We start from the raw sequence: 24,312 nt of genomic DNA on the forward strand, positions 1-24,312 counted from the left end.
AGGGATAGGGTTACGGTTATTGTTAGGGGTGTTAGGGATAGGGTTAGTGTTAGGATTAGCATTACGTTTATGGTTGGTTTTAGGGTTAGGGATAGGATAGGGTAAGGGTTTGGGTTGAGATTAAGGTTATTAGGATTAGAGTTATATTTAGTGTTTGGGTTGTTAAGGTTAGGGTTAGGGTTAGGGTTAGTGTTATGTTTAGGGTTAGGGTTAGGTTTAGGTTTCAGGTTAGGGTTCGGGTTCGGGTTAGAGCTAGAATTAGGGGTATGGTTATGTTTCGGATTAGGGTTAGGGTTATGGTAAGGTTTAGGGTTAGGGGTATTAGAGGGTTAGCGTTAGTGTTATGGGTAGCATAAGTGTTAGGGTTAGGGTTAGGGTTAGGTTTAGGCTTAGTGTTAGGGTTAGGGTTAGCGTTAGGGTTAGATTTGTTAGGGTTAGGGTTAGGGTTAGGGTTATGGTTTGATTTGTTAGAGTTAGGGTTAGGGTAAGGGTTAGGGTTAGGGGTATTAGAGGGTTAGCGTTAGTGTTATGGGTAGGATTTGGGTTAGGTTTAGGGTTAGGGTTAGGGTTACAGTTATTAGGGTTAGGTTAGGGTTAGGGTTAGGGTGAAGATTAGGGTTGTGAGGGTTAGGGTTAGGGTTAGGTTTGGGGTAGGGGTAGGGGTAGGGTTAAGTTTCGGATTAGGGTAGGGTTAGGGTTAGGGTTAGTTTAGGGTTAGGGTTTGGGTTAAGATTAGGGGTTTTAAGGTTACTGGTTTGGGTTGAGTTAGGGTTAGGGTTCGGGTTATGATGAGAGTTAGGTTTAGGGTTAGGGTAAGTTTAGGGTTAGGGGTATTAGAGGGTTAGCGTTAGTGTTATGGTTTAGATTATGGTTAGGGTTAGGGTTAGGGTTATATTTGTTAGGGTTAGGCTTAGGAATTTGATTAGGGTTAGGTCTAGGGTTAGGGTTACACTTAGGTTTAGGGTTAGGGTTAGGCTTAGGGTTAGGATTAGTGTTAGGGTTAGGGTTAGGGTAGGGTTAGGGTTAGGTTAAGGTTAGTGTTAGGGTTAAGATTAGGGTTGTTCGGGTTAGCGTTAGTGTTAGGTGTATGGTTAGGGTTAAGGCTAGGTTTAGGGTTACACTTAGGGTAGGGTTAGGGTTAGGCTTACGGTTAGTGTTAGGGTTAGATTTAGGGTAGGGTTAGGGTTAGATTAGGGTTAGAGTTAGGGTTAGGGTTAGCATGGTAGGGTTAGGGTTAGGGATCGGGTTACGGTTATAGTTAGGGTTGATAGGGATAGGGTTTGTGTTAGGGTTAAGGTTAGGGTTAGGATTAGGGTTAGGGTTACGCTTAGAGTTAGGGTTAAGGTTCGGGTTAGTGTTAGTGTTGTTAAAGTTGGGGTTAGGGTTTGGATTAGGGTGTAATTGTTAGGGGAAGGTTTAGGGTTAGGGTTAGGTTCGGTTTAGGTTTAGAGCTAGGATTAGGGGTAGGTTTATGATTCGGATTAGGGTTAGGTTTAGGGTAAGGTTTAGGGTTAGGGGTATTAGAGGGTTAGCGTTAGTGTTATGGGTACGATTAGGGTTAAGGTTTCGGTTAGGGTTATAGTTGCTAGGGTTAGGGTTAAGGTTAGAGTTAGGGTTATGGGTTAGAGTTAGGGTTAGGGCTAGTTTTAGGAGTAGGGTTATGTTTCGGATTAGGGTTAGGGTTAGGGTAAGTTTAGGGTTAGGGTTAAGGTTAGGGTTACGTTTAGGGTTAGCGTGTTAGTGTTAGGGTTAGGGATAGGGTTACGGTTAGGGTTAGGGTTAGGGTTAGTGTTAGGTTTAGGGTTACGCTTAGAGTTAGGGTTAAGGTTAGTGTTAGTGTTAGTGTTGTTAAAGTTAGGGTTAGGGTTTGGATTAGGGTATAATTGTTAGGGTTAGGGTTAGGATTAGGGCTAGGATTAGGGGTAGGGTTAAGTTTCGGATTAGGGTTAGGGTTAGGGTTGGGGTAACGTTTAGGGTTAAGGTAAGATTTAGGTTTAGGGGTATTAGAGGGTTAAAATTTGTGTTATGGTTAAAATTAGGGTTAGATTTAGGGTTAGGGTTACAGTTGTTAGGGTTAGGGTTAGAGTTATGGTTAGGGTTAGGGCTAGGGTAAGGGTTACACGTAGGGTTAGGGTTAGTGTTAGGGTTAGGTTTAGGGTTAGGGTTAGTGTTAGGGTTAGGGGATTAGGGTTAGGGTTAGGGTTATGTGACAGGGTTAGTGTTAGTGTTGTTATGGTTACGGTTGATCGAGTTAGGGTTATGGTTTGGTTTAGGGTTAGGTTTAGGGTGTTAGGGTTAGGGATAGGGTTATGGTATAGTTAGGATTGTTAGGGATAAAGTTAAGGTTAGGAAAATGGTTAGGGTCAGGGTCGATTTTTAGGGTTAGGGATACGGTTAGGGTTAGGGGTAGGGGTAAGGTCAGGTTTCGGGCTAGGGTTAGGGATAGTATCAAGTTTCAAGTTAGGGTTCAGGTTAGGGTTAGCCTTAGGGTTAGGGTTATGGTTGCGGCAAAGTTAGGGTTAGGTTAGGGTTAGGGTTTGGGTTAGTGTCATGGTTAGGATTAGGGTTAGGGTTAGGGCTACAATTTTTAAGATTAATGTTACGGTATGGTTAGCGTTAGGGATAGGGTTAGGGTTAGGGTTAGAGTTAGGTTAGGGTTAGGGCTAGGGTTAGAGGTAGGTTTAAGTTTCGGGTTCGGGTTAGGGTTAGTGTTAGGGCTAGGGTTAGGGTTGTTAGGGTTAGGGTTAGAGTTAGTGCTAGGGTTAGGGTTGTTAGGGTTAGGGTTAGAGTTAGGGTTAGGGTTAGGGTTGTTAAGGTTAGGGTTAGGGTTAGGTTAGGGTTAGGGTTAGAGTTAGGTTTAGGGATAGGCTTAGGGTTAGCGTGTTAGGGTTAGGGTTAGGGATAGGGTTATGGTTATTGTTAGGGTTGTTAGCGATAGGGTTAATGTTAATATTAGCATTACGTTTAGGGTTGATTTTAGAATTAGGGTTAGGTTAGGGTAAGGGTTTGGGTTAAGATTAAGGTTGTTAGGATTAGGGTTATGTTTAGTGTTAGGATTTTTAAGGTTAGGGTTTGGGTTAGGGTTAGGGTTTGGGTTCGGTTTAGGGTTAGAGCTAGGATTAACAGTAGGTTTATGATTCGGATTAGGGTTAGGGTTAGGGTTAGGGTAAGGTTTAGGGTTAGGGTTAGGGTTAGATTTGTTAGAGTTAGGGTTAGGGTAAGGTTAGGGTTAGGGTTAGATTTGTTAGGGTTAGGGTTAGGGGTTAGGGTTAGGGTTAGGGTTAGGGTTAGGGTTACAGTTGTTAGGGTTAGGGTTAAGTTTAGGGTTAGGGTTAGTGTTAGGATTAGGGATAGGGTTAGGGTAGGGTTAGGGTTAGGTTAGGGTTAGGGTTAGGGAGAAGATTAGGGTTGTGAGGGTTAGGGTTAGGGTTAGGGTTAGGGCTAGGGGTAAGGGTAGGGGTACTGGTAGAGGTAGGGTTAAGTTTCAGATTAGGGTAGGGTTAGAGTTAGGGTTAGTTTAGGGTTAGGGTTTGGGTTAAGATTAGGGTTTTTAAGGCTATGGGTTAGGGTTGAGTTAGGGTTAGGGTTAAGGTTATGATCAGGGTTAGGGTTAGGGTTAGGGTAAGTTTCGGGTTAGGGGTATTAGAGGGTTAGCGTTAGTGTTATGGTTAAGATTAGGGTTAGGGTTAGGGTTATATTTGTTAGGGTTAGGTTTAGGGGTATGGTTAGGGTTAGGGCTAGGGTTAGGGTTACACTTAGGGTTATGGTTAGGGTTAGGTTTAGTGTTAGTGTTAGGGTTAGGGTTATGGTTATGGTTATGGTTATAGTTAGGATTGTCAGGGTTAGGGTTAGGGTTGAGTTTATGGTTAGGGTTAGTGTTAGTGTTAGGGTTAGGGTTACGGTTACGGTTATAGTTAGGATTGTTAGGTTTAGGGTTAATGTTAGGGTTAGGATTATGGTTAGTGTTGTTAGGTTTAGGGTTAGGTTTGGGTTATGGTTCCGGTAGGGTTATGATTAGGGTTGTTAGGATTAAGGTAAGGGTTAGGGTGCCTAGGGTTATGTTTAGGGCTAGGGCTGGGGTTAGGGTTAGGCCTCAGTTTAGGGGTAGTGTTAGGCTTAGAGTTAGAGGTTAGGGTTAGGGGTTGGTGTTATCGTCAGTTTTAGAGTTTGGGTTCATTAGGTTTAGGTTTAGGGTTAGGATTTGTGTTAGGGTTAGAGGTTTGGTTTTGGGTTTATGGTCAGTGTTAGGGTTAGGTTTAGGGTTAAGATTTGGGTTAGGATTAAGGTTAGGGTTAGGGTTTATGATTAGCTGTTAGGGTTAGGCTTAGGCTTAGAGTTTTGGGTCAGAGGTTAGGGTTAGCGGTCAAGGTTAGAGTTAGTGGTTAGGGTTAGTGTTAGGGATAGGGTTAAGGTTAGGGTTCAGGGTTAGGGTTAAGGTAAGTGTTAGGGTTAGGGTCAGGGTTTACAGTTAGTCGTTAGGGTTAACGGTTATTTTTAGGGTTACAGTTAACGGTTTGGGTAGGGTTAGATTTAGGGTTTGGGTTAGGTTATGGGTTAGGGTAGGTTTAGGGGTTACAGTTAGTCATTAGGGTTAGCGGTTAGGGTTAGGGTTAGGGGTAAGTGTTAGGGTCTGCTTTAGGACTAGGGTTAGGGTTAGCAGTTAGGGTTAGAAGTTATGGTTATGGTAAGGGTTATGGTTAGGGATTTGGGTTAGGGGTTAGGCTTAGGTGTTATGGTTAGTGTAGGGTTAGGGTTAGGGTTAGGTTTAAGGGTTAGGATTAGATTTCGGGTTAGGGTTAGGGGTTAGGGTTATGCAGTAGGGTTAGGGTTAGCGTTAGGGTTAGAAGTTAGGTTTAGGTTTAGGAGTTACGGTTCATCGTTAGTGTTAGAGTTAGGGTTAGGGATAGTGTTAGAGGTTAGTGTAGGGTTAGGGTTAGGGTTAGGGGTTAGTGTTAGCGGTTAGGGTTAGGGTTAGTTTTATGTGTAGGTTTAGTGTTTAGGTTTAGGGTTAGGGTTAGTGGTAGGGTTATGTTTAGGGTTAGGGTTAGTGTTTAGGTTTAGGCATTCGGGTTAGCAGTTAGGGTTAGCGGTTATGGTTAGCCGTTAGGGTAAGGTTAGGGGTATGATTAGAAATTAGGTTTAGGGTCATTTAGGGTTAAGGTTAGGGTAATGGGTTAGGGTTAGGATTTAAGTTAGGTTTAAGGTTAGAGTTAGGGTTACAGTTAGGGGTTAGGGTTCGGGTTAGTTAGGGTTAGGGTTAGGGTTAGGATTAGTGTTAGGTGTTAGGTTAGGGTTAAGGTTAGTTTAGGGTTAGAGTTAGGATTAGGATTAGGGTTAGGTGTTAGGTTAGGGTTAGGGTTAGTTTAGGGTTAGAGTTAGGATTAGTTAGGGTTAGGATTAGGGTTAGGATTACGTTTAGGGTCAGGGGTTTGTGTTGGGTTTATGGTTAGATTTAGGGTTAGGGGTTATGGTTAGTGGTTAGGCTTAGGGTTATGGTTAGGAATAGGGTTAGTTAGGGTTAGGGTCAAGGTTTGGGGTTAGGTGTAGAGGTTACTGTTAGGGTTAGCATTAGTATTACCGTTAGCCTTAGGGTTAGGGTTAGAGTTAGGTTTACGTTTAGGGGTTAGGGTAAGTGGTTAGGGTTAGAGTTCGGAGTTAGGGTTAGAGTTTATGGTTAGGGGTTAGGTTTAGTGGTTAGGGTTTTCCTTTCCCTTCCCTTTCCCTTTCCCCTTCTTTTTCAGTAGCCTCCCATGCTTTCATCTTTTTAATAGTGTATTGCAGATAATCCAAACGGTAGCTGCTTCATATGAAATAAAATTTTGGTTCCAGTTCTTTTCTCCACAGTTACTCCTTAGATAAGTGGTTCTCCTACCATTTTTTCCCCCTCGAGGCCCCTTTACAGCCTTCAAAATTGAGGGCCCAAAGAATTTTTGTTTTATGGGTTATCTCCTTAGATACATACTAGAAGTTAAAACTAAGAATTAAAAATATTTCATTTGATAATTAATTCAAATATAACAAATTACATTTGGCACAAACGATATGGTTTTGTGAGAAACTATATTATAGTTTTTAATACAAAATAAGTGTGGCATTGTGTATTTTACAAGTCTCTTTAATGCCTGGCTAATAGAAGAAAGCTGGGTTCTCTTGTGTTATTTCTTCAGTCTGTTTTCCTATGCTGTGTTGATAGAAGTATATGAAGAAACCTGGCCTCCTTTGGAAATGTAAGGAGGAGTATTTTAGTAGTATTTAAAACAAAGTTTTATTTATTTTGAGAGAGAGAACGCCTGAGCAGGGGAGGGGGGGGAGAGAGGGAGAGAGAGAGAGAGAGAGAGAGAGAGAGAGAAGGAGAATCCTAAGCAGTTTCCACTCTCTCAGGGTGGAGCCCAATGTGTTGGTCCAACCACCAAATGGTGAGATCATGACAAGCTGAAATCAACAGTCAGATGTTTAACCAACTGAGCCACCCAGGCACCCCTTTAGTAATATTTTTAAACATAAGTTTGGGTGTTCTTTGATAGTACACTTAAACCGAATAAGTAGTTTCTGAAAAATTAATTGGAATGTGAATTCTGAAATCATATCAATGAACTTTTCATACTCTGTTACTGTAAGATTCAATAGATGGAGGCAGAGACGAGAGGAATGAAAGAGACCAAGTTATGGAGCCAAGAAAGCCTTTATTGGGATCTGTGATTCCTGGGCGAGGTTCTGTGACTCTGGAGTAGGGAGTCAGGGAAGTCGCGACTGGTACAGGCAGGGCGAGGTATTTTATGGGTGAAAGACTTCCGGGTCCGGTCCTGGGAGGGCAGACCACACCAAATAAGGGCACTTTAGGGACATGGCGGGATGGGATAGGTTGCCTCCTCTGTCAGGGTGATGGGAAGCTGGGGTTTCATGATTGGCTGTTTTCAAACTGGCTCGGGACATTCCAGGTCTGCAGGTGAGGGGTGGGGGGTCGTCGGTGCATGGTGTTTTTCTCCAACCCACAGCAAAATGGCCGCTTGGTTGCTTTATTAAGGTAATTCTTACAGTTACATTAAAGTATTTTGGAATAAAAAAAGACAAAACAAAACAAAACAACAACAACAAAGTAAAGTATTTTGGTATACCTTGCCCTTTGAAAAGATCATGGATTGATCATTTGAAAATATTGATTTCTTGGTGGCTCAGTTGGTTGTCTGACTTCAGCTCAGGTCATGATCTCACAGCTCATGGATTTGAGCCCTGCATCGGACTGTGTGCTGACAACTCTTCTCTTTTTCTGTCGGTTGCCTTTTAGTTTTGTTGATTGTTTCCTTTGCTATGCACAAGCTTTTTATCTTGATGAGGTCCCAGTAGTTCATTTTTGCTTTTGCTTCCCTTGCCTCCAGAGATACGTTGAGTATGAAATTGCTGTGGCCAAGGCCAAAGAGGTTTTTGCTTGATTTCTCCTCTAGGATTTTGATGGCCTTTTGTCTTACATTTTGGTTTTTCATCCATTTTGAGTTTATTTTTGTGTAAGGTGTAAGAAAGTGGTCCAGGTTCATTTTTCTGTATGCCGCTGTCCAGTTTTCCCAACACCATTTCCTGAAGAGATTGTTTTTATTCCACTGGATATTCTTTCCTGCTTTGTCAATAATTAGTTAGCCATATGTTTGTGGGTCCATTTCTGGGTTCTCTATTCTGTATTCTCATTGACCTAAGTGTCTGTTTTTGTGCCAGTGGCATATTGTCTTGATAATTACAGCTTTGTGATACATCTTGAAGTCTAGGATTGTGACGCCTCCAGGTTTGGTTTTCTTTTTCAGGGTTGTTTTGGCTATTTGGGGTCATTTCTGGTTCCATACAAAGTTTAGGATTGTTTGTTCTAGCTCTGTGAAGAATGCTGGTGTTATTTTGATAGGGATTGCATTGAATATGTAGATTGCATTGGGTAGTATCGACATTTTAGCAATATTTGTTCTTCCTATCCATGAGCATGGAATATTTTTCCAATTTTTGTGTTTTCTTCAATTTCTTTAATAAGCTGTCTATAGTTTTCAGTGTATAGATTTTTTACCTTTGGTTAGATTTATTCCTAGGTATTTTATGGGTGTTGGTGCAATTGTAAATGAGATTGATTCCTTGATTTCTCTTTCTGTTGCTTCATTATTGGTATATAAAAATGCAAATGATTTCCCTGCACTGATTTTTATCTACTGTGAATTTGCTGAATTCATGAATCAGTTTTAGCTGTTTTTTTTTTTTTTTTTGTAGAATCTTTTGGGTTTTCCATATAGAGTATCATGTCGTCTGTGAAGAGTTAAAGTTTGACCTCCTCCTGGCCTATTTGTATGCATTTTATTCCGTTGTGTTGTCTGATTACTGAGGCTATGACTTCCAATACATGTTGAATAACAGTGGCAAGAATGGACAACCCTGTCGTGTTCCTGACCCTAGGGGGAATGCTCTTAGTTTTTCCCCATTGAGGATATTAGTGGTGGGTCTTTTGTATATGGCTTTTGTGATCTTGAGGTATGATTCTTCTATTCTTACTTTATTGAGGGTTTTTATCAAGAAAGTATGCTGTATTTTGTCAAATCCTTTCTCTGCATCTGCTTTAAAATTTTTTTTAAATGTTTATTTACTTTTGAGAGAGAGCATGAGCAGGTGAGGGGCTGAGAGAGAGGGAGACACAGAATCTGAAGCAGGTTCTAGACTCTGAGCTGTCAGCACAGAGCCCAAAGTGGGGCCTGATCTTGTGAACCATGAGATCATGACCTGAGCCAAAGTCAGACGCCCAACTGACTGAGCCACCCAGGTGCCCCTCTCTACATTTATTGAGTGGATCATGTGGTTCTTGCCCTTTTTTGTTTTTTTATTAATGTAATGTATTACTTTGATTGATTTGCAGATATTGAACCAGCCCTGCATCCCAGATATGGTATTTACCACTTGGTCGTGGTGAATAGTTCTTTTTAATGTATTGTTGGATCCAGTTGGCTAGAACCTTGTTGATAATTGTTGCATTCATGCTCATCAGGGAAATTGGTCTGTCGTTCTCCTTTATAGTGGGGTCTTTGTCTGGTTTTGGAATCATGGTAATGCTGGCCTCATAGAATGAATTTGGAAGTTTTCCTTCTATTTCTATTTTTTGGAACAGCTTCAAAAGAATAGGTGTTAAGGGTGCCTGTGTGGCTCAGTTAGTTGAGCTTCTGACCTCTGCTCAGGTCATAATCTCATGGTTTGTAAGTTTGAGCCCTGCATTGGGCACTGTGATGACAGCTCAGAGCCTGGAGCCTGCTTCAGAATCTGTCTTCCTCTCTCTCTGCCCCTCTCCCACTGGCTCTCTGTCTCTTTCTGTCTCTCTCAAAAATAAATATTTGAAAATAAATAAATGAACCCAGTGTAACCCAGTTTGGATTTCTGACCTCCAGAACTACCAGATGATAAAAAATGTGTCTTGTTTTAAGTCAGTGAATTTGTGATCGTTTGTCATAGCAGCAATAGGAGACCAATACAGAGACATAGTACCATACAAAGGTTTCTTATTTAATGTGCATGGTGCATCCTGGAGGATGGAATACTATTTTTTTCACCTATCACCGTGGAGCTGGCACTTTAGATGTGCATTCAACAGACTGTTCCATAGTTCTATCAGAGTCTTCTTGGTCTTCCCTTGTATGATAGCTTTTATCTCACAGATCAAGGACCCAAAGTGAAGATAGTAGCAACTGTCAAGTATCTTATGGACACCTGTCCATCAGGTGGTTTTATAGATCCATTGGAGCCATTGTGGGCTGGACCAGAACTAGAACTCCATTTATTCCATGTTTTTCATATGGTTCCACTCTAACAGGGCATCCCCATGACACTCTTGAGTCTTAGGTATCAATGTCAACTCAGATTCTGTGCCTAATAGTCCTTAAAATACTTGGAGGCTTCCCTTTCCTACAGGGTACAGTTACCATAATAAATGTCATAAGTATCTTTTGGGAAGTAGTTGAAGAATTATTACTATATATAATTGCTAGATTATAATTGTAGGATCTTTCCTCTTGGGGATCTGGGCCAGGAAACTGGCTCAGATTGAGAAACAGTATAAAGGATTATGGCTTTTTATTTAGGTGATTTTTGTCAGATGCCTGAATATCTATCTTTAATTTTTTCTGCTGGTAGTAGTTGAATAGTACCCTTGTCAGTCTCATTCATTTCCCCCTTAGGAGTTGCTATGTTCTATTTACCATCTCTGTACTTTTTTGTGAATCAGGACCATGTGGCTTATTAGGATATTTGCATCCACTTCACTTCTGATAGTTTGGTACCTTTGCCTGGCCTCGTTGTATCCACTCATTTCTATCAGTAAGCTTAGTACTGTAAAGGACTCTCCGACTATCAGCCCTGGCCTCTAAATGGGAGAGCCACCATTTACAGTGATGCTAGCTCCCCTTTCACAAACTTACTCCTTTGGCATGGGGGAATGGTGGATTCCTATAACCCTTCCCATGGAATATGATCATCTGATACATTTTCTACCTTGGATATCTAGAATTAGTATAATCCATTCCAGCATGTTCACTTCCCTGAGTCTACCATCTTCCATGGAAATTCTGGAACTCTAATTTAGCTTGGGCTACTCCTTTTCCTTTGCTTCTGAGTCATCCTAATAGTGTATCAGTTTTCATTGGGGTTATCCTTGTTGGGTATTCAATCCTGTGTCTCTGGAGGGAGCTCCCAAATTAATGATTTCTTCCTTATCTAATCTTCTGTTCTGGCTCCCTTGATCATGCACTCTTAGAATACAGTCCCATGTGGATTTTCTGGCCCCTTCTAGCACATGTTGGAGCTGTCTGGTAGGTCTTTTGGAGTACAGCATCTTTCCTACCTTGTCACACACAGCACATCCCTGGCTGGGTTATGTTGTAATTTTAGTTTAGTGGCCAGGAGAGATGGTGAGGCAGATCCTGAGGATACACATATTCTGGCCTTGGCATACCAGATCTGCCTTAGTTGGTTAACTTTCTTTGGAGCTTGGCCACTCTGATGGTTAAGTTTCAGAGCTGGTCTCCAGCTTTCTGTTCTCCCAACAGCTACCAGAGAAGCCCTCTGGCTTTCACATTTGGCATTCAGCTGACTGCTAATCACTCTCAGCCTTCCCTTATAGTTTCCTGGAGATACAAAAGAACTCAGCAATAGCCATCTAATCCCATTACCCTTATAGTTATTATTTCCCCTAGAGTTTTCAAACTCTTGATACGTGGCACCAACTAGTGCATTCGCTTCTACTGACATAGCATCCAATTCACCATCAGTGAAAGTTTTAACAATTGTTTCAGAAATTATCTTTGCTCCACCTCCCACCAGTGATGGGTCCTCATTGTTAGCCTGGCAGTTGGTGATTTATCACCAAAATTCCATTTTACTGCCTGGTACTATCTGTTGCAGTTTTGGAACTCTACTAAACTGAGACAGAATTCAGCATTCAGGATATTTATTAGGAAGTGCCTATGGAAGGGAGAGGCAGAAATAAAGTCGAGTAAAGGGAGAGGTGGTGATGTAGGCCTTAGAGACTCAGCTCACACCATGGAGAAACCCTAAAGTTGAAACGACCCATCACAGTTGTCCTGCTTTGGAATGAAATGGCAGGACCTTTATACCTTGTTTGACTAGTCATTCCAGTGGGTAATCTACTGGAAGACCATGACCTTGGACAGGAAGGCTCTGTATAGATAAAGTAATCTCTGAAGATACTGACAAATATAGGCTATATGTTGAATAGCCATTCACAGAGTTGAGGGATAAGACCTTCCTTGAGGGGGATATGGATGATGCACTTCTGTGTGCACCAAAGGAACTAGCTAATGATAAGGTAAATGTGATGAAAGTATTGCTTAAATTCAATGTTCTCTGAAACTTACAATGAGTACATAAAATTCCCTCTACCCACCAGAACAGTGAACATCACAGTATTGTTATGAGTAATAGGGTAGTAACCATTGCAGTTAAACTGGGCTCCCAAAGGACATTATCATTTTAAAAAATTAGTTTCATGACAACTTAAAGATCAATGGTAGTCATATAGTAACTTACAAACATTTTCAACATTTACAAACATTTTGTATTCCCAAAATACTTATATCAAAAGTTTCTTGCTGTAAAACTTAGGACAACTCTAATTTTTTTCATTGACTTCCAGTTGAAATTTATAGTCTTTGGGTTTTTTTTTTAAATTTTTATTTTTTTTATTTATTTTTGAGAGACAGAGAGAGACATTACAAGCAGGGGAGGGGCAGAGAGAGAGAGGGAGACACAGAACCAGAAGCAGGCTCCAGGCTCTGAGCTAGCTGTCAGCACAGAGTCCTATGCGGGGCTCGAACCCACGAACCATGAGATCATGACCTGAGCCAAAGCTGGACCCTTAACCGACTGAGCCACCCAGGCGCCCCTATAGTCTTTGTTAAGACTCAAATTTTAGGGGTGCCTGGGTGGCTCAGTTGGTTAAACCTCCAGCTTCGGCTCAGGTCAGATCTCACGTTTGTGGGTTCGAGCCCCACTCAGGCTCTGTGTTGACAGCTAGCTCAGAGCCTGGAGCCTGCTTCTGGTTCTGTGTCTCCTTCTCTCTCTGCCCCTCTCCTGCTCGCAGTGTCCCTCTCTGTCTCTCAAAAATAAATAAAAAAAATAAAAAAAATTTTAAAACATTATTAAAAACATTAACATAAATTTTTAAAAAAACTTTACTGTTATTATTATTTTATTTTTATTTTTTAGAGAAAGAACATGAGCAGAGGAGAGAGGCCGAGGGAGAGAGAGAGAGACTCTCAAGCAGGCTCCATACTGTGGAGCCCAACACAGGGCTTAATTCTACTACCCTGGGATCATGACCTGAGCCAAAATCAAGAGATGGATGTTCAACTAACTGAGTCACACAGGCGCTCCCAGTTGCATCTCTAGGCACTAACAATGAACTACCTGAAAGAGAAATCAAGAAAACATTCTCATACACCAAACCAAACCAAACACAAACTTTTGCACAGCAAAGGAAACCATCAATAAAATGAAAAGCTAATATACTGAGTGGGAGAAGTTATTTTCAAGTGATGTATCTGATAAGGGATTTTAAAAATATATTTATTTATTTTGAGAGAGGAAGAGACAGCATGAGTAGGGGAGAGGCAGAGACAGAGGGGGAGAGAGAGAATCCCAAGCTGGTTCTGTGCTGACAATGCAAGGCTCAAACTCACTAACCATGAAATCATGACCTGAGCCAAAATCAAGAGTCAGACACTTAACTGACTGAGTCTCCCAAGTGCCCCTGATAAGGGATTAATACCCAATATATAAAAAACTTATACAACTCAACACCACAAAACAAATAATCCAATTAAAAGATGGGCAGAAGGCCTGAATAGACATTTTCCCCAAAAAAGATATACAGATGACCAACAGACACATGAAAATATGCTCTAATCATCAAGGAAATGCAAATAAAAACCACAGTGAGATATCACCTTACACCTGTCAAAATGGCTAAAATAAATAAACATAAGAAACAAGTGTTGGAAAGTATGTGGATAAAAAAGTACACTGTTGGTGGGAATACAAACTGGTGCAGTCATTGTGGAAAACAGTATGGAGAATCCTCAAAAAATTAAAAATAGAAATACAGGGGGTGCCTTGATGGCTCAGTCAGTTAAGTATCCGGCTTCAGTTCAGGTCATGATCTCACTCACAGTTTGTGGGTTTGAGCCCCCCCATTGGGCTCTGTGCTGAACGCTTGCTCGGAGCCTGGAGCCTGCTTCAGATTCTGTGTCTCCTTCTCTCTCTGCCCCTCCCTGCTCACTCTCTGCTTCACTCCGGTTTCTACTGCAGGGGCAGCTCTCCATTTCAGAAACAGCCCCCAGCCCTGGGGGTCAGTGTGGTGGGCAATAGGCCAAGAGACTGGTCTCACTCTGGGCAAGGTGGCCCTTCCTCTACTTTTCTCACGATGTGCTCTGCAGCGAGATATCCCCTCTGGGAATCTCTCCTCAGCCTCTTCACCAAAATGATCATAGAGATACTCCTCCTGGGGGAAGCCCTACGTGTAAGTTGAGCAGACTCTTTTCTGGGAGAGTGCTCAGGTGGTGACGATGGAACCATAAGAGAGGAGGCAAGGATCCTGGCCAAGAGGAGACAGATGAGGGCAGCAGGGCCTGAGAAGGCTCCAGTATCATGGCCATATGCAGAGCCACAAGGAGTTCTGAAGCTCCAGGACCCTGGACATTAGACCCAACTTGTAGTGGAAGTACGAGGAGGCAGCCGAATCCACAGTTGGGTGGTCAGCACTAGGGGAAACTGAGGTGCAGGAGGTGACCAGTTCACCACTTGTACCTTGACCCTTTGTTCTTTCTTTCCATCCAGGTGCTTGGGAGAGGAGCTGCTTCTCACCCATGATTTAAAAAAAAATTTTTTTTTCTCATGTTTTGTTTTTGAGAGAAAGAGACAGAAAGGGAGAGAGAGGGAGAGAGAGAGAGCATGAGCAGGGGAGGGTCAGAGAAAGAGGGAGACACAGAATCCGAAGCAGGCTCCAGGCTCTGAGCTGTCAGCACAGAGCCTGACACAGGGCTCGAACCCACGAATTGCGAGATCACGACCTGGGCCAAAGTCAGATGCTTAACTGACTGAGCCACCCAGGTGCCCTTCACCCATGATTTTCTGTGGCCCCACCAAAGAGGCCCTGGAGAGGGGAGGTATTTTTGTTTTATAGGTGAGAATCAGAGGCTCAGAGAAGGACTAACATGCATAGCCACACGGTGAGCTGAGCCGTCTCCTGGCAGTGGGCGCACAGATGCAGCAGGTTCTGAGGCCCAGGAGCCCTGTACTCTTTGGCAGACACTTTACCTCTCTGAGCTCCAGTCTCCTCGCTTGTAAGACTGGGAAGATTACTCTCATCTCTTGAGGTCACTAGGAGGCTGAAATTTGGTAGATAATAGATAATGCATGTGAGCTGTGGGTCCTGGTCCACAGAAGTGCTCAGACATGCCAGCTGTTCTAATAATCATCACTCATACCGCCCCCCCACCCCCGAATTCATGGGAGGAAGGACATCTGACTACGTTCAAATCTGGCCACAGTTGGAAGGCAACTGGTGGTCCCCGCTGCAACACCCCTCTGCCCCCAGTGCCCAGCCCAAGGAGCAAGCACTCTCCATGAATTGCAAGGCTTTTATTACTGGAATCTGCTAGTCAGACACCTGGACATGGCAGGCTGCTAAGACTACTTAGTGATCCGTTCAGTGACTTCCTTAGGGCTCCTGGCAGTGATGGCTCCATTAACACAGAGGACTCTGGTATATTTTAGCCTGCAAAGAGAACGTCAGGAAACCTGGTGAGAACTCAAGGGGTATGAGAGACTTCAAGCTCGACTGAGCACTCACTGGATGCTTTCTGGGGGAGGAGTCTGCGGGCTTGTTTGGAGAGCGGCTTCTGGATCTGAGCAGGCAAAGATGGTTCTTCCCAAGCTACTGCACAACAGAAGAATCCCAGGGTGTGCCTAGAAGCTTCCTCCAATGAAACAGAGTGAAGAAGAGGGGTCACTATGGTGGGATGGAGATCAGTCTTGGATAGAAGTGACAGAACTTTGATAGAAAGGGGCTGAAAAGGTCCTGGCAAGACCCCAGATGCCCCTGTGGGCATCCAGGAGTCTCCAGATGAGCTTCTCCGCCTGCTTCCTCCTTCTGCCCTTTGGACACTTCTTGCTGAAGCAGTAGCTTGGTTCCACTTTGGGGGCAGCAGAGAGAGGATTAACTGGGATTCTCTACTCAGGGCATCTCAGGCCTGGGCAGGGCAGGAGGAGGGCTTTTGGAAGCTGCTTCTCCTCTCTTGTCTCCTCTCCTTTCTCCTTTCCTCCCCTCCCCTCCTCTTCTCTCTTGGTATGTGGGGCCCTCTGGGGCCCAGGGAATGAAGACAACTGAGGGTTTCAGAGGGGGATGGAATATGGAACTTGAGGAGTTAAGATAAAAGGAACCGATGTTTGGAGATAGGAAGGACCTAGTGCAAACAGTTTGAAGATCCAGTCTCACGTGCTGGAGATACTGGAGTCAGGAAGACCGGAGCTGAGGGCCTGACACTGAGGCCAGGTGATGCCAGGACCACAGGAGAGCCTGCAGACTCCCAAGCTGGTGGCCTAGCAGTGGTGAACAGCCTGGGCCAGCCCCAAAGCTTGAGCGCTAGGCTGAGTCTTCACCGCGCCATCCTCTCTACTTCCCCATCCATGGGGGCATTTCTCCTCCCAGATTCCCAGGGCGGAGCCATGGTGGAGAGGAAAAATGAGCACCTCCCCCCTACACTGCCCTGAGCAGACGCCCCAGAAAAGTGCCAGAGGCACCGACACACAGAGCTAGACCCACCAGCGCACTGAAAGCATTCTTCTTATCCTCTTCTGTCAGTTTTGTGTCAATGCAGTTCTTCAGTCGTCTGGCATTTTCCAATACCTTTGGATCATTATTGTATTTTGCCACTTGATTAACATATTCATCAGTGGTTCCATTCAGGAATAAGTCAACGTCCTTCTTCACAGGTGAGCAAAGTTCACAATCTGGAACACAAAGACAAGTTGACTTTCCCTTGAAAGACCTTCATGAGGACATGTTCTTCCCTTCCCTTTCCCTCCATGTTCAGAAGTGCCCTGGGAAAGTGTTAGAACCCCTGGGGAATCTGTGTCCCCAGACACCCATGTCCCAGACACCTACTTCCACCGGAGATTAGGAGCAGAGCAGCCCAGAGAAGCACGAGAGCACAAGCCCCCTTCATGATGCAGTGGCGGGTGCTCCCTCCCCAGCCTGGAACCCTTTTATACCTGCTGTTGGCCCCAACAGTGGGGCGGGAGGGACCTGCGTCTATCACATCCCTTTCCAGGAGGCACTGCCAGGTCTCTCTGGGCTGCAACTCGGAATTGCCTGCGGGCTGTGGAGAGAGGAGATGTATGTGTGGGCAAGATCCTAAGTCCCTTAGTCAACAAATGACACTAACTTGGCTGCCCTTCCCCATCTTGAGGGCTCTGTCCAAGTGTCAGCTGACTCCAGAAGTTTCAGAACTGAAATGTCCTAGGTTGACTGGGAAAAGGGGCAAAAAAGTCTCCGAAATCAGGCCTCCTGAGTGATGGCCAGTGTCAGCCTGTTATTACATGTGACCTTGAAGATGGTCTGGTTTCAACTTACAGATTTTTCAGGAAACCCAGTGATTAGCTGGTGGGCTCACTCTAGCAAATACCAAAAGAAGACCAGTCTCTGGTGGCCCCTGCCCTGCCTTCATCATAATCTGTGTCCTTGACCTGCTCAGTGGCCTCCCTTGAGCCAGTCTGATTCAGGAGTCCTGAATCCTCCCCTACATGCTGGTGCCCAGGTTCTAGTTGTCTCTTGACAAAGTCCTGTCACCTGGTTACTTTAATAGCACCTCAGACAGACACAGAAATATCATTTTCTCCCAACCAGCTTCTTCCTTTGTGTTTCTCTATACTGTTCATACTATTCATAGCATTATCTCTCTAGAGATACAATCGATGAAAAGCCAGGCTGCTTATATGGCCTGGGACCTCTGTGTGCTCTGTGTAACCAGCACCCCACCAAAGGCCTGCTGCTTTTCTGAATCTATCCCTGACATTCCCTCCTCCCTCACTGGTCTCCTTTCTGCTTCTTGACCATGCCAGGGCCTTCATGCAAGCTGCCCCCACAGCCTGGGATGCTCTTCCTCCAAGCACACAGTTCACGGCATGATTTCTCAGGGCTCTGCAAAAAACCACCTTAACAGAGAGACTTTCCCGCATGCTCGATCCCTTGTATCAAGCCCCCCACAAGCACATGCTGTTCTCCCCCACTTCATCTCTCTCCATAGCACTCCTTGTCATTTGCTGATCATCTTCCACTCCCCCTTAGATGTATAATGAGCTCCAGGAGAGTGAGGGATCTGCCATGTGTGCTGCTGCATCCCCAGGATGAGGAGAGGGGCCAAAGTGTAGCAGGGACTTCACAAATGATTGTTAGATGAAAGACAGGAATATCTCATTTCTGTGGAGTTGATAACCGAGAACATTCTTACTTAGTGCTTGCTTGCTGGGGGTACCTGCCTGGCCTTTTCTCTGAGTTATCTGTGACACAATAAGGTTTGCTGGAGCTCAGAGCTGAAGGTAAGACAAAAGTTTTCTGACCCCAATCAGAACCCTATGCCAAACAGGATTCACATCCGGTAACTGCTCTTGGCTCAGAGGCACCAAGTCCTGAGCTCCAACGGTCAGATAGCCACCATGGAGCCACTCCAGTCATGATGCCCTGAGGTCATACCTATGAAGGTCACCTCATGCTGAGCTCAGGTCACTGCAGATGTCCCTGAGAGGTTCCTGGGCATCTATCAGCATCATATGCCCCAGACTGGCCATGCTTGCTCTTTTTCTACTGGTACAGAATTTCAGTGTGGAGCTGGGGGGCCCTGGACAAGGATCCCATGTCTGCTGTCCTTCACTAGGCACTCCCCTCAAGTTCTCCCCAGCTCTGGGAGATGGTGAAGCCAGATTTTGGAGTGCTGGGCTAACACAGTCAGGACCCTGATGACTATGCAGATCCACTCGGTGCCTGCAATGTGAGATATCTCCAGATATGGGGACATTTGCGAAGGTCAAGGGCACTTGCTGGATGAGGTCTTGCAGTATATGCAGTCCTTTCCTAATGCAACTTTTTTTTAAAATGCATTTTTATTTGGGGATAATTCTAGCCTCACAGAAAAGTTGCAAAGATTTGTGAAAAGCAAGAAACTAATATTGGCATATTACTACTAACTAAACTCCAGACTTTATTTGGATTTTACCAGTTTGTCCATTAATATCCTTTTTGTGTTCTAGAATCCAGTCTACATCCTACACACACTGCATTGTCATGTCTTCCCAGTCTCTTCTAGTCTGTGATAGTTTCTCAGGCTTTGCTTGTTTGCCATGGCCTTGACAGTCTTGAGGACTTGCCTCGTATTACAGAATGTCCACTAAGCTGACTTTGTCAGCTGTTTTTCTCATAATTTAGACTGGGGTTCAGACTTTAGGTTTGGGGGGTTGGAGAGACACCAAAGAGGGGTGCCATATTATCATGTGGTAATATGTCTTACCACTGGGTATGTTAGCCTTGATCATTTGATTACTGTTGGGTTTGCCAGGTTTCTGCATGGTTTTCACCTTTCCCTACCTACTCTTTGGAAATGAATTATAAGTCTAATCCACCTGCAAGGAGGGCAGGCAATAAGCTCCACCTCCTCCACTCAGGGGGGAGTATCTATGTATATTATCTGGAATGTTTCTGTAAAGAATATCTGCCTCTTATCTCCTTATTTAAGTTATTTATATCAGTATGGACTCACAGATATAATTTTATATTTTGGGTTATCAACCAATACAATGTTATTTCTTTTGTTTGCTCAAATTGTTCCATATTTGGCTACTGGGAGTTTCCTTCTAGAATTTTCACGGACTATCTCATCTTGTTTGTGCCAATAAACTACTTTCCTAGATTAGAAGGTTGAGTTTAACTCTTGAGAGAGTTTAAGCACTTCTGGTTGACCTAGCACCCTGGTCTGTAGAGCTCCAGCTCACAGTGGACACGGGGGACAAACTGTCAACCCCACAACTATTCACTGAAGTTTCTGGATGGGTTAGTAAATCCAACCTCCTCTTGGGACTAAGTTTACTGATGGAAGAGGGTGAGACAGGGCCAAGGCTGGAGCTACTTGGAATCAAGAAGGTGCCCAGGCATTTTCTCCCTTAAGGGCGAGAGGGAAGCAGGTGACATGATCCTAAATTGGAGCAATACCCGCCCTCGAGGAAGCCCACATGCTCAAGAGTCCTGAGACTCCCCAATTAGGAACTGATTTGGAGCCCAAGGACGGTGTCCACCCATTATCAGGGCTTGATCCAGAAACTTCAGCAGTTAAGGTGTTCAAGAGGCTTGAGTTGGGGCTAGCACCCCATATTTACCTCCAGGACTTAAACTTGGGCAAAAGTATGGTTTTTGGATGAGACCATCCAAAAACCTGTAGTGGTGTAGACCTGACCTTGACCCCTCCTGTGATGTTCATCTGTCTTGGGAGAGTATTGCATATGGAGTCAGGACAGTTTGTGGAAAGGAGTAGCAGGAAACAGAGGTGACAGTCGTGACTGAGACAACAGAGCAGTTGGCTCGGCACGGAATCACTTAGACATGACAGCTCCAGTTGGCTTTTGGCAAAGGAAAAACCACATCCTCTCCAAGAGCTTTGCCCTCAAGAGTAGGAAGGGCTTCCACTCCTAACAGCCTAAGAGCTGAGGGAGCCACATGTGCCAGGTCCCTGCCCTCAGGCCTTTGGAACTCCTAAGAGGGGTGTGGGCTGGGCTTAGGAAGCTAGTAGTTTAAAAAGCAGCAGAAATCCTGTCCTGACTGGAGCATTCTGGCAGTTGACATGATGAAGGGGACACTGCTTGTGCTGGCAATCCTGGTGACCCATGAGCTGGGCATCAAGATGGGTGAGAGGAGGAGGGATAGACGACCTTCCTGATCTCTTCCCTTCTCTAGCTCACTTCTTCACCTCCCATGGTGATTTCCAAACAGTTTATAGCCACGAAGTTAGGAGGCAGCTGGGAGACTCTCATTCAGGAGTCCTGCAGAAACCCCTTGAGGTTTTTAGTCACTGAATGGAGGGAGCGGTTTGAAGACGGAGGGGTCATCAGTTGTGTGTCCATAGAGGGTAGTTAGTTGGGGTAGTGGTGCTTACTTGAAAGGGAGAAATAGGCAGGCTGGGATGCCCAGAGGTACCAGTCAGGGGTCACTCATGCTGCTCTCTTCTGCTGAGAGAGCCTCCTAGAAAATGTTCCTTGCGTCTGGGATGTAAGCAGTCCTCGGAGTGGGCAGTTCTCTGTGGAAGGGGAGTCAGATGACACTGGAAACGTGAGTTTCTTTCAAGAAGCAAACAGGAATCTCCGACCTGGCTGATTCTTTTATTAAGGTGTTTTCTCTTTGTGCCTTCAGCGGAAACTTGCCCCATTTTTTATGGCATCTTTGGTACAGTGGTCAGCGGAAGTGAGCTACTCATGAATGCCGCACTCGACACAGTCAAGGCTACTGAACCAGAAAAAGCAGCCTTTGGAAAAATCCAGGATTGCTACAAGGAGAATGGACTCACATCTGTGCTCTTGGATTCAAAAGCCATGGTAATTTCCTATCCTTCCCTGCCTCCCCAACCTTCACAGCACACATGCAGCGTATTGTAATATTCCACACACAAACAGACCATGCAGCCAGGGGCTACATAGCAGGTAAGAGCTATAAATAATCAAGCTCATAAACCGTTGCTCCACTCTACAGCACATCTAACACGCAACCTCATGCTATGTGCACAATCAGCCTGTTCTTCTACTACGTGTCCCTTGTGTACAAATTACCTTGCACACAGCTGGAAAATAGCCTAATATTGGTGCGATGTAGAAAGTGTGTTGATTTATGTGATTTTTTTTCTAGGTTAGGGGAGCCAGTATTGCAGGAGTAGGATTTTAACCTTCCACAGGAAAGAGAAAGTCCTTCATTCAACTCTGGCACACGTAGGAGCCTTGTCAGCTCTATTTTAGGAGTATTGAAACTAAGGCAACTGCCCTTAGACTCTCTTCCCAGGAAGGGACTCCCTGGCCTTGAAAAGCTTCTGGGTTTTGGCTTCTGTTTTACTTCCCCTTGTGCCCACCTTGATGGCTATTCCTTTGGCTCAGAGTCTCACTTCCATCTGTATCATTTCAGGGCCTAAGGTCCGATTTTCCACTCTGTTCTCTTAATGACTGAGGCCCCCAAGGCAGCTTCTAGCTACATGTAGCTGCACCCCAGCGCTAGTCAGTGTAGTTCCTGGCGAACTATCGTTTTCTGTTATTTTTCTTGTTGCACAGTTAGGTAGATTTTGATTAGTCTGTTTCTATTTTCCCTAAAGTGCTGATTCTGTAAAATGAGAGATTTATGAAGAAACGGAATTTCTTGCATGACTATGGGGCACACAGGGCAAATGGGATTGTTTGCAACACACGCACACACATTCCATAATCCAGTGCACATGACAGAGGAGTCTTAGGTGAGGGAGACATTGCATGGACCCAGACTCAGCTACCTTGCCCCTCACCCATGCCCAGTCCCCATCATGCCCTCCAGAATCATCTCCTCTTTTTGCCTCCCTTGCTGGTTGTTCAGACTCCCTCCTGACAGGTGTGTGGGTGGCTGGGAAGCCATCTTCTGCTAGTCTGACTGACTGCAGCCCTCTCTCTAGCAATCAGTCTGTGGGCTAGAGATTCTTGCTGAGGATAGAGCCGAATTACAGGGGATGAGGAGCAAGGTGATCTTGGGGGAAAGGATAGTCCCGCCATGCACTCAGGTCTTCTGTCCCTCCTCATCTTACTTTCTCCCAGATATACATCACCTTCAACAAAGACTGCCTCTGACCTACCATCCTGAAACATGTAGCAGTTTCCAAGCTGAACCCTTTGGAGAGAGGAATCTTTGCCACTTATGCGCCATCTGAGCTCCATCCGCCTGCTGTTCTCCTTTACATCCAAAGCTGGAATCCGGACACCTGTCCTCATCTAATTCACTCTTAATCAGGCTGACTGTAATAAAGTAACTGCAGCTTAGCAACGTGTGCCCTGTGTCTGTGTTCTGTGCGGAAAGCGTGTGAGGCCTGGCAGGAGATCCTGGGACATGGTGAAGGGAGGTGACGTGTGCTCATTGAGAGCATGGGGAATGGAGGCAGGCTGAATCAGGAGCATGGGTGAGAGATTTCATCTTCCTCAGGCTATTCTCTCATCTGTAAAATGGGGATTGTGTGTGAAGACTATATTAAGTGACCTATAAGTAACCCCAGGATTTATCACTATGGAAGGAAAAAAAGGTCCACATAGCATATTTCCAACTCCGGCCTTTGTCACAGCCACAGTGCTGTGGGGCTAGTTGGTTAGGCAACCAACTTCAGCTAGAGCACAGCTCTAGTCCTGGGGGGCTCAGTTGGTTAGGCAACCAACTTCAGCTCAGCTCATGATCTCACAGTTCGAGTTCAAGCCCAGCTTCAGGCTCTGTGCTGACAGCTCAGAGCCTGAATCCTGCTTCAGATTCTGTGTCTACTTCTCTCTGCCTCTCCCCCTCTTGCCCGTGCCTGCAAGTGCACTCTCTCTCAAAAATAAACATTAAAAAAAAAAAAATGTCACCCTGGCAATTTGAAGGGTGATTCAGGTGATACCCTGAGTGGGTTTACACAAATCCTCTCTGTGTCCCAGTGGTATTTGCCATTTCCTGCTTTAAAAAAAAATTATTTCATGATTTTTTCATTGAACAATGACATTTTTTCCTTTTTCTTTTTTTAATAGTTTATTGTCAAGTTGGTTTCTATATCACACCCAATGCTCATCCCAACAAGTGTCCTCCTCCAAATGAATTTTTTAATGTTTATTTATTTTTGAGAGAGAGAGAGAAAGAGTGTGCACAAGTGGGGTTGGGGGAGAGAGGGGGAGAGAGAGAGAGAGAGAGAGAGAGAGAGAGAGAGAGAGAGAGAGAGAGAGAGAGAGAATCCAAAGCAGTCTCCAGGTTCTGAGCTGTCAGCACAGAGTCTGATGTGGGCTCGAACCCACAAACTGTGAGATCATGACCTCAGCTGAAGTTGGACACTTAACTAACTGAGCCACCCAGGCGCCCCACCATTTTCTGCTTCTTTGGTGGATGTCTTCTAAGGAGGCCAACCTTTCTGCAGGAACTCGCAGTTCCATTGCTGTTCTTGGGTTCTGCCAGTGGAACCAGGACCCCCATGCAGTCTTAGCTCAGGAGGAAGGGAGAAAAGAAGTGGATGGAAGATCCAAAGATCATTTAAGATATAATAGTGACAGCTTATTGAATCATGGAGAAAGAATGGATTTTTTTAAATGGCATGGAACAAAATGACCAAAATATTTAAGAAATTAAGATACACCTGCCAACCCTTTCCTTGTGGACTAATGATTTAATTGCCATAGTTCTAATAGTTAATTATCCATTTGTCATGAGTAACCTCTCTCTTTTGACTTTCATGATATCACAGTCTATTGGTTTTTCTCTACTTCACTGGGGCCTCCTTCTCAGCCTCTTGTCTGGTTACTTGTGTCTGACACCAGCGATCATTGTCTTTGCATCTCTCTTCTGTACAGACTCACTTTCTTCCAAATTTAAATCTCCAAACCCAGTAGTAAAACAGTTAAAGGCACAAAATTGGCTCTCACTAAATATTTGTTGGATTAATGAATATTGAAAAAACTCTAAATTCCTTCTCAGGGTCAAATATACACAGGATTTATTTTATTTTTTTAATT

The 24,312-nt window shown here is 44.4% G+C and overlaps 2 protein-coding genes across 2 annotated transcripts; one reads left to right on the forward strand and one right to left on the reverse strand.

The window, feature by feature from the left end:
• Nucleotides 1-15,150: 15,150 nt before the first annotated feature.
• On the reverse strand, nt 15,151-16,751 carry LOC115280675 (major allergen I polypeptide chain 1-like). Its single transcript, XM_029925731.1, has 3 exons — nt 16,691-16,751; nt 16,349-16,536; nt 15,151-15,301 (listed from the first exon to the last, which is right to left on the reverse strand). Exons 1-3 carry the CDS (start codon nt 16,749-16,751, stop codon nt 15,272-15,274), a joined length of 279 nt encoding a protein of 92 aa, XP_029781591.1. The 3' UTR covers nt 15,151-15,271.
• A 3,663-nt stretch (nt 16,752-20,414) lies between these two features.
• Nucleotides 20,415-22,594, forward strand: LOC115280676 (major allergen I polypeptide chain 2-like). The gene is made up of 3 exons (XM_029925732.1): nt 20,415-20,475; nt 20,978-21,159; nt 22,390-22,594. Exons 1-3 carry the CDS (start codon nt 20,415-20,417, stop codon nt 22,420-22,422), a joined length of 276 nt encoding a protein of 91 aa, XP_029781592.1. The 3' UTR covers nt 22,423-22,594.
• The last annotated feature ends 1,718 nt before the right edge of the window (nt 22,595-24,312 follow it).

The sequence above is a fragment of the Suricata suricatta genome, chromosome 16 (assembly GCF_006229205.1).
Source record: "Suricata suricatta isolate VVHF042 chromosome 16, meerkat_22Aug2017_6uvM2_HiC, whole genome shotgun sequence".
In the NCBI taxonomy this organism is placed as follows: Eukaryota; Metazoa; Chordata; class Mammalia; order Carnivora; family Herpestidae; genus Suricata; species Suricata suricatta.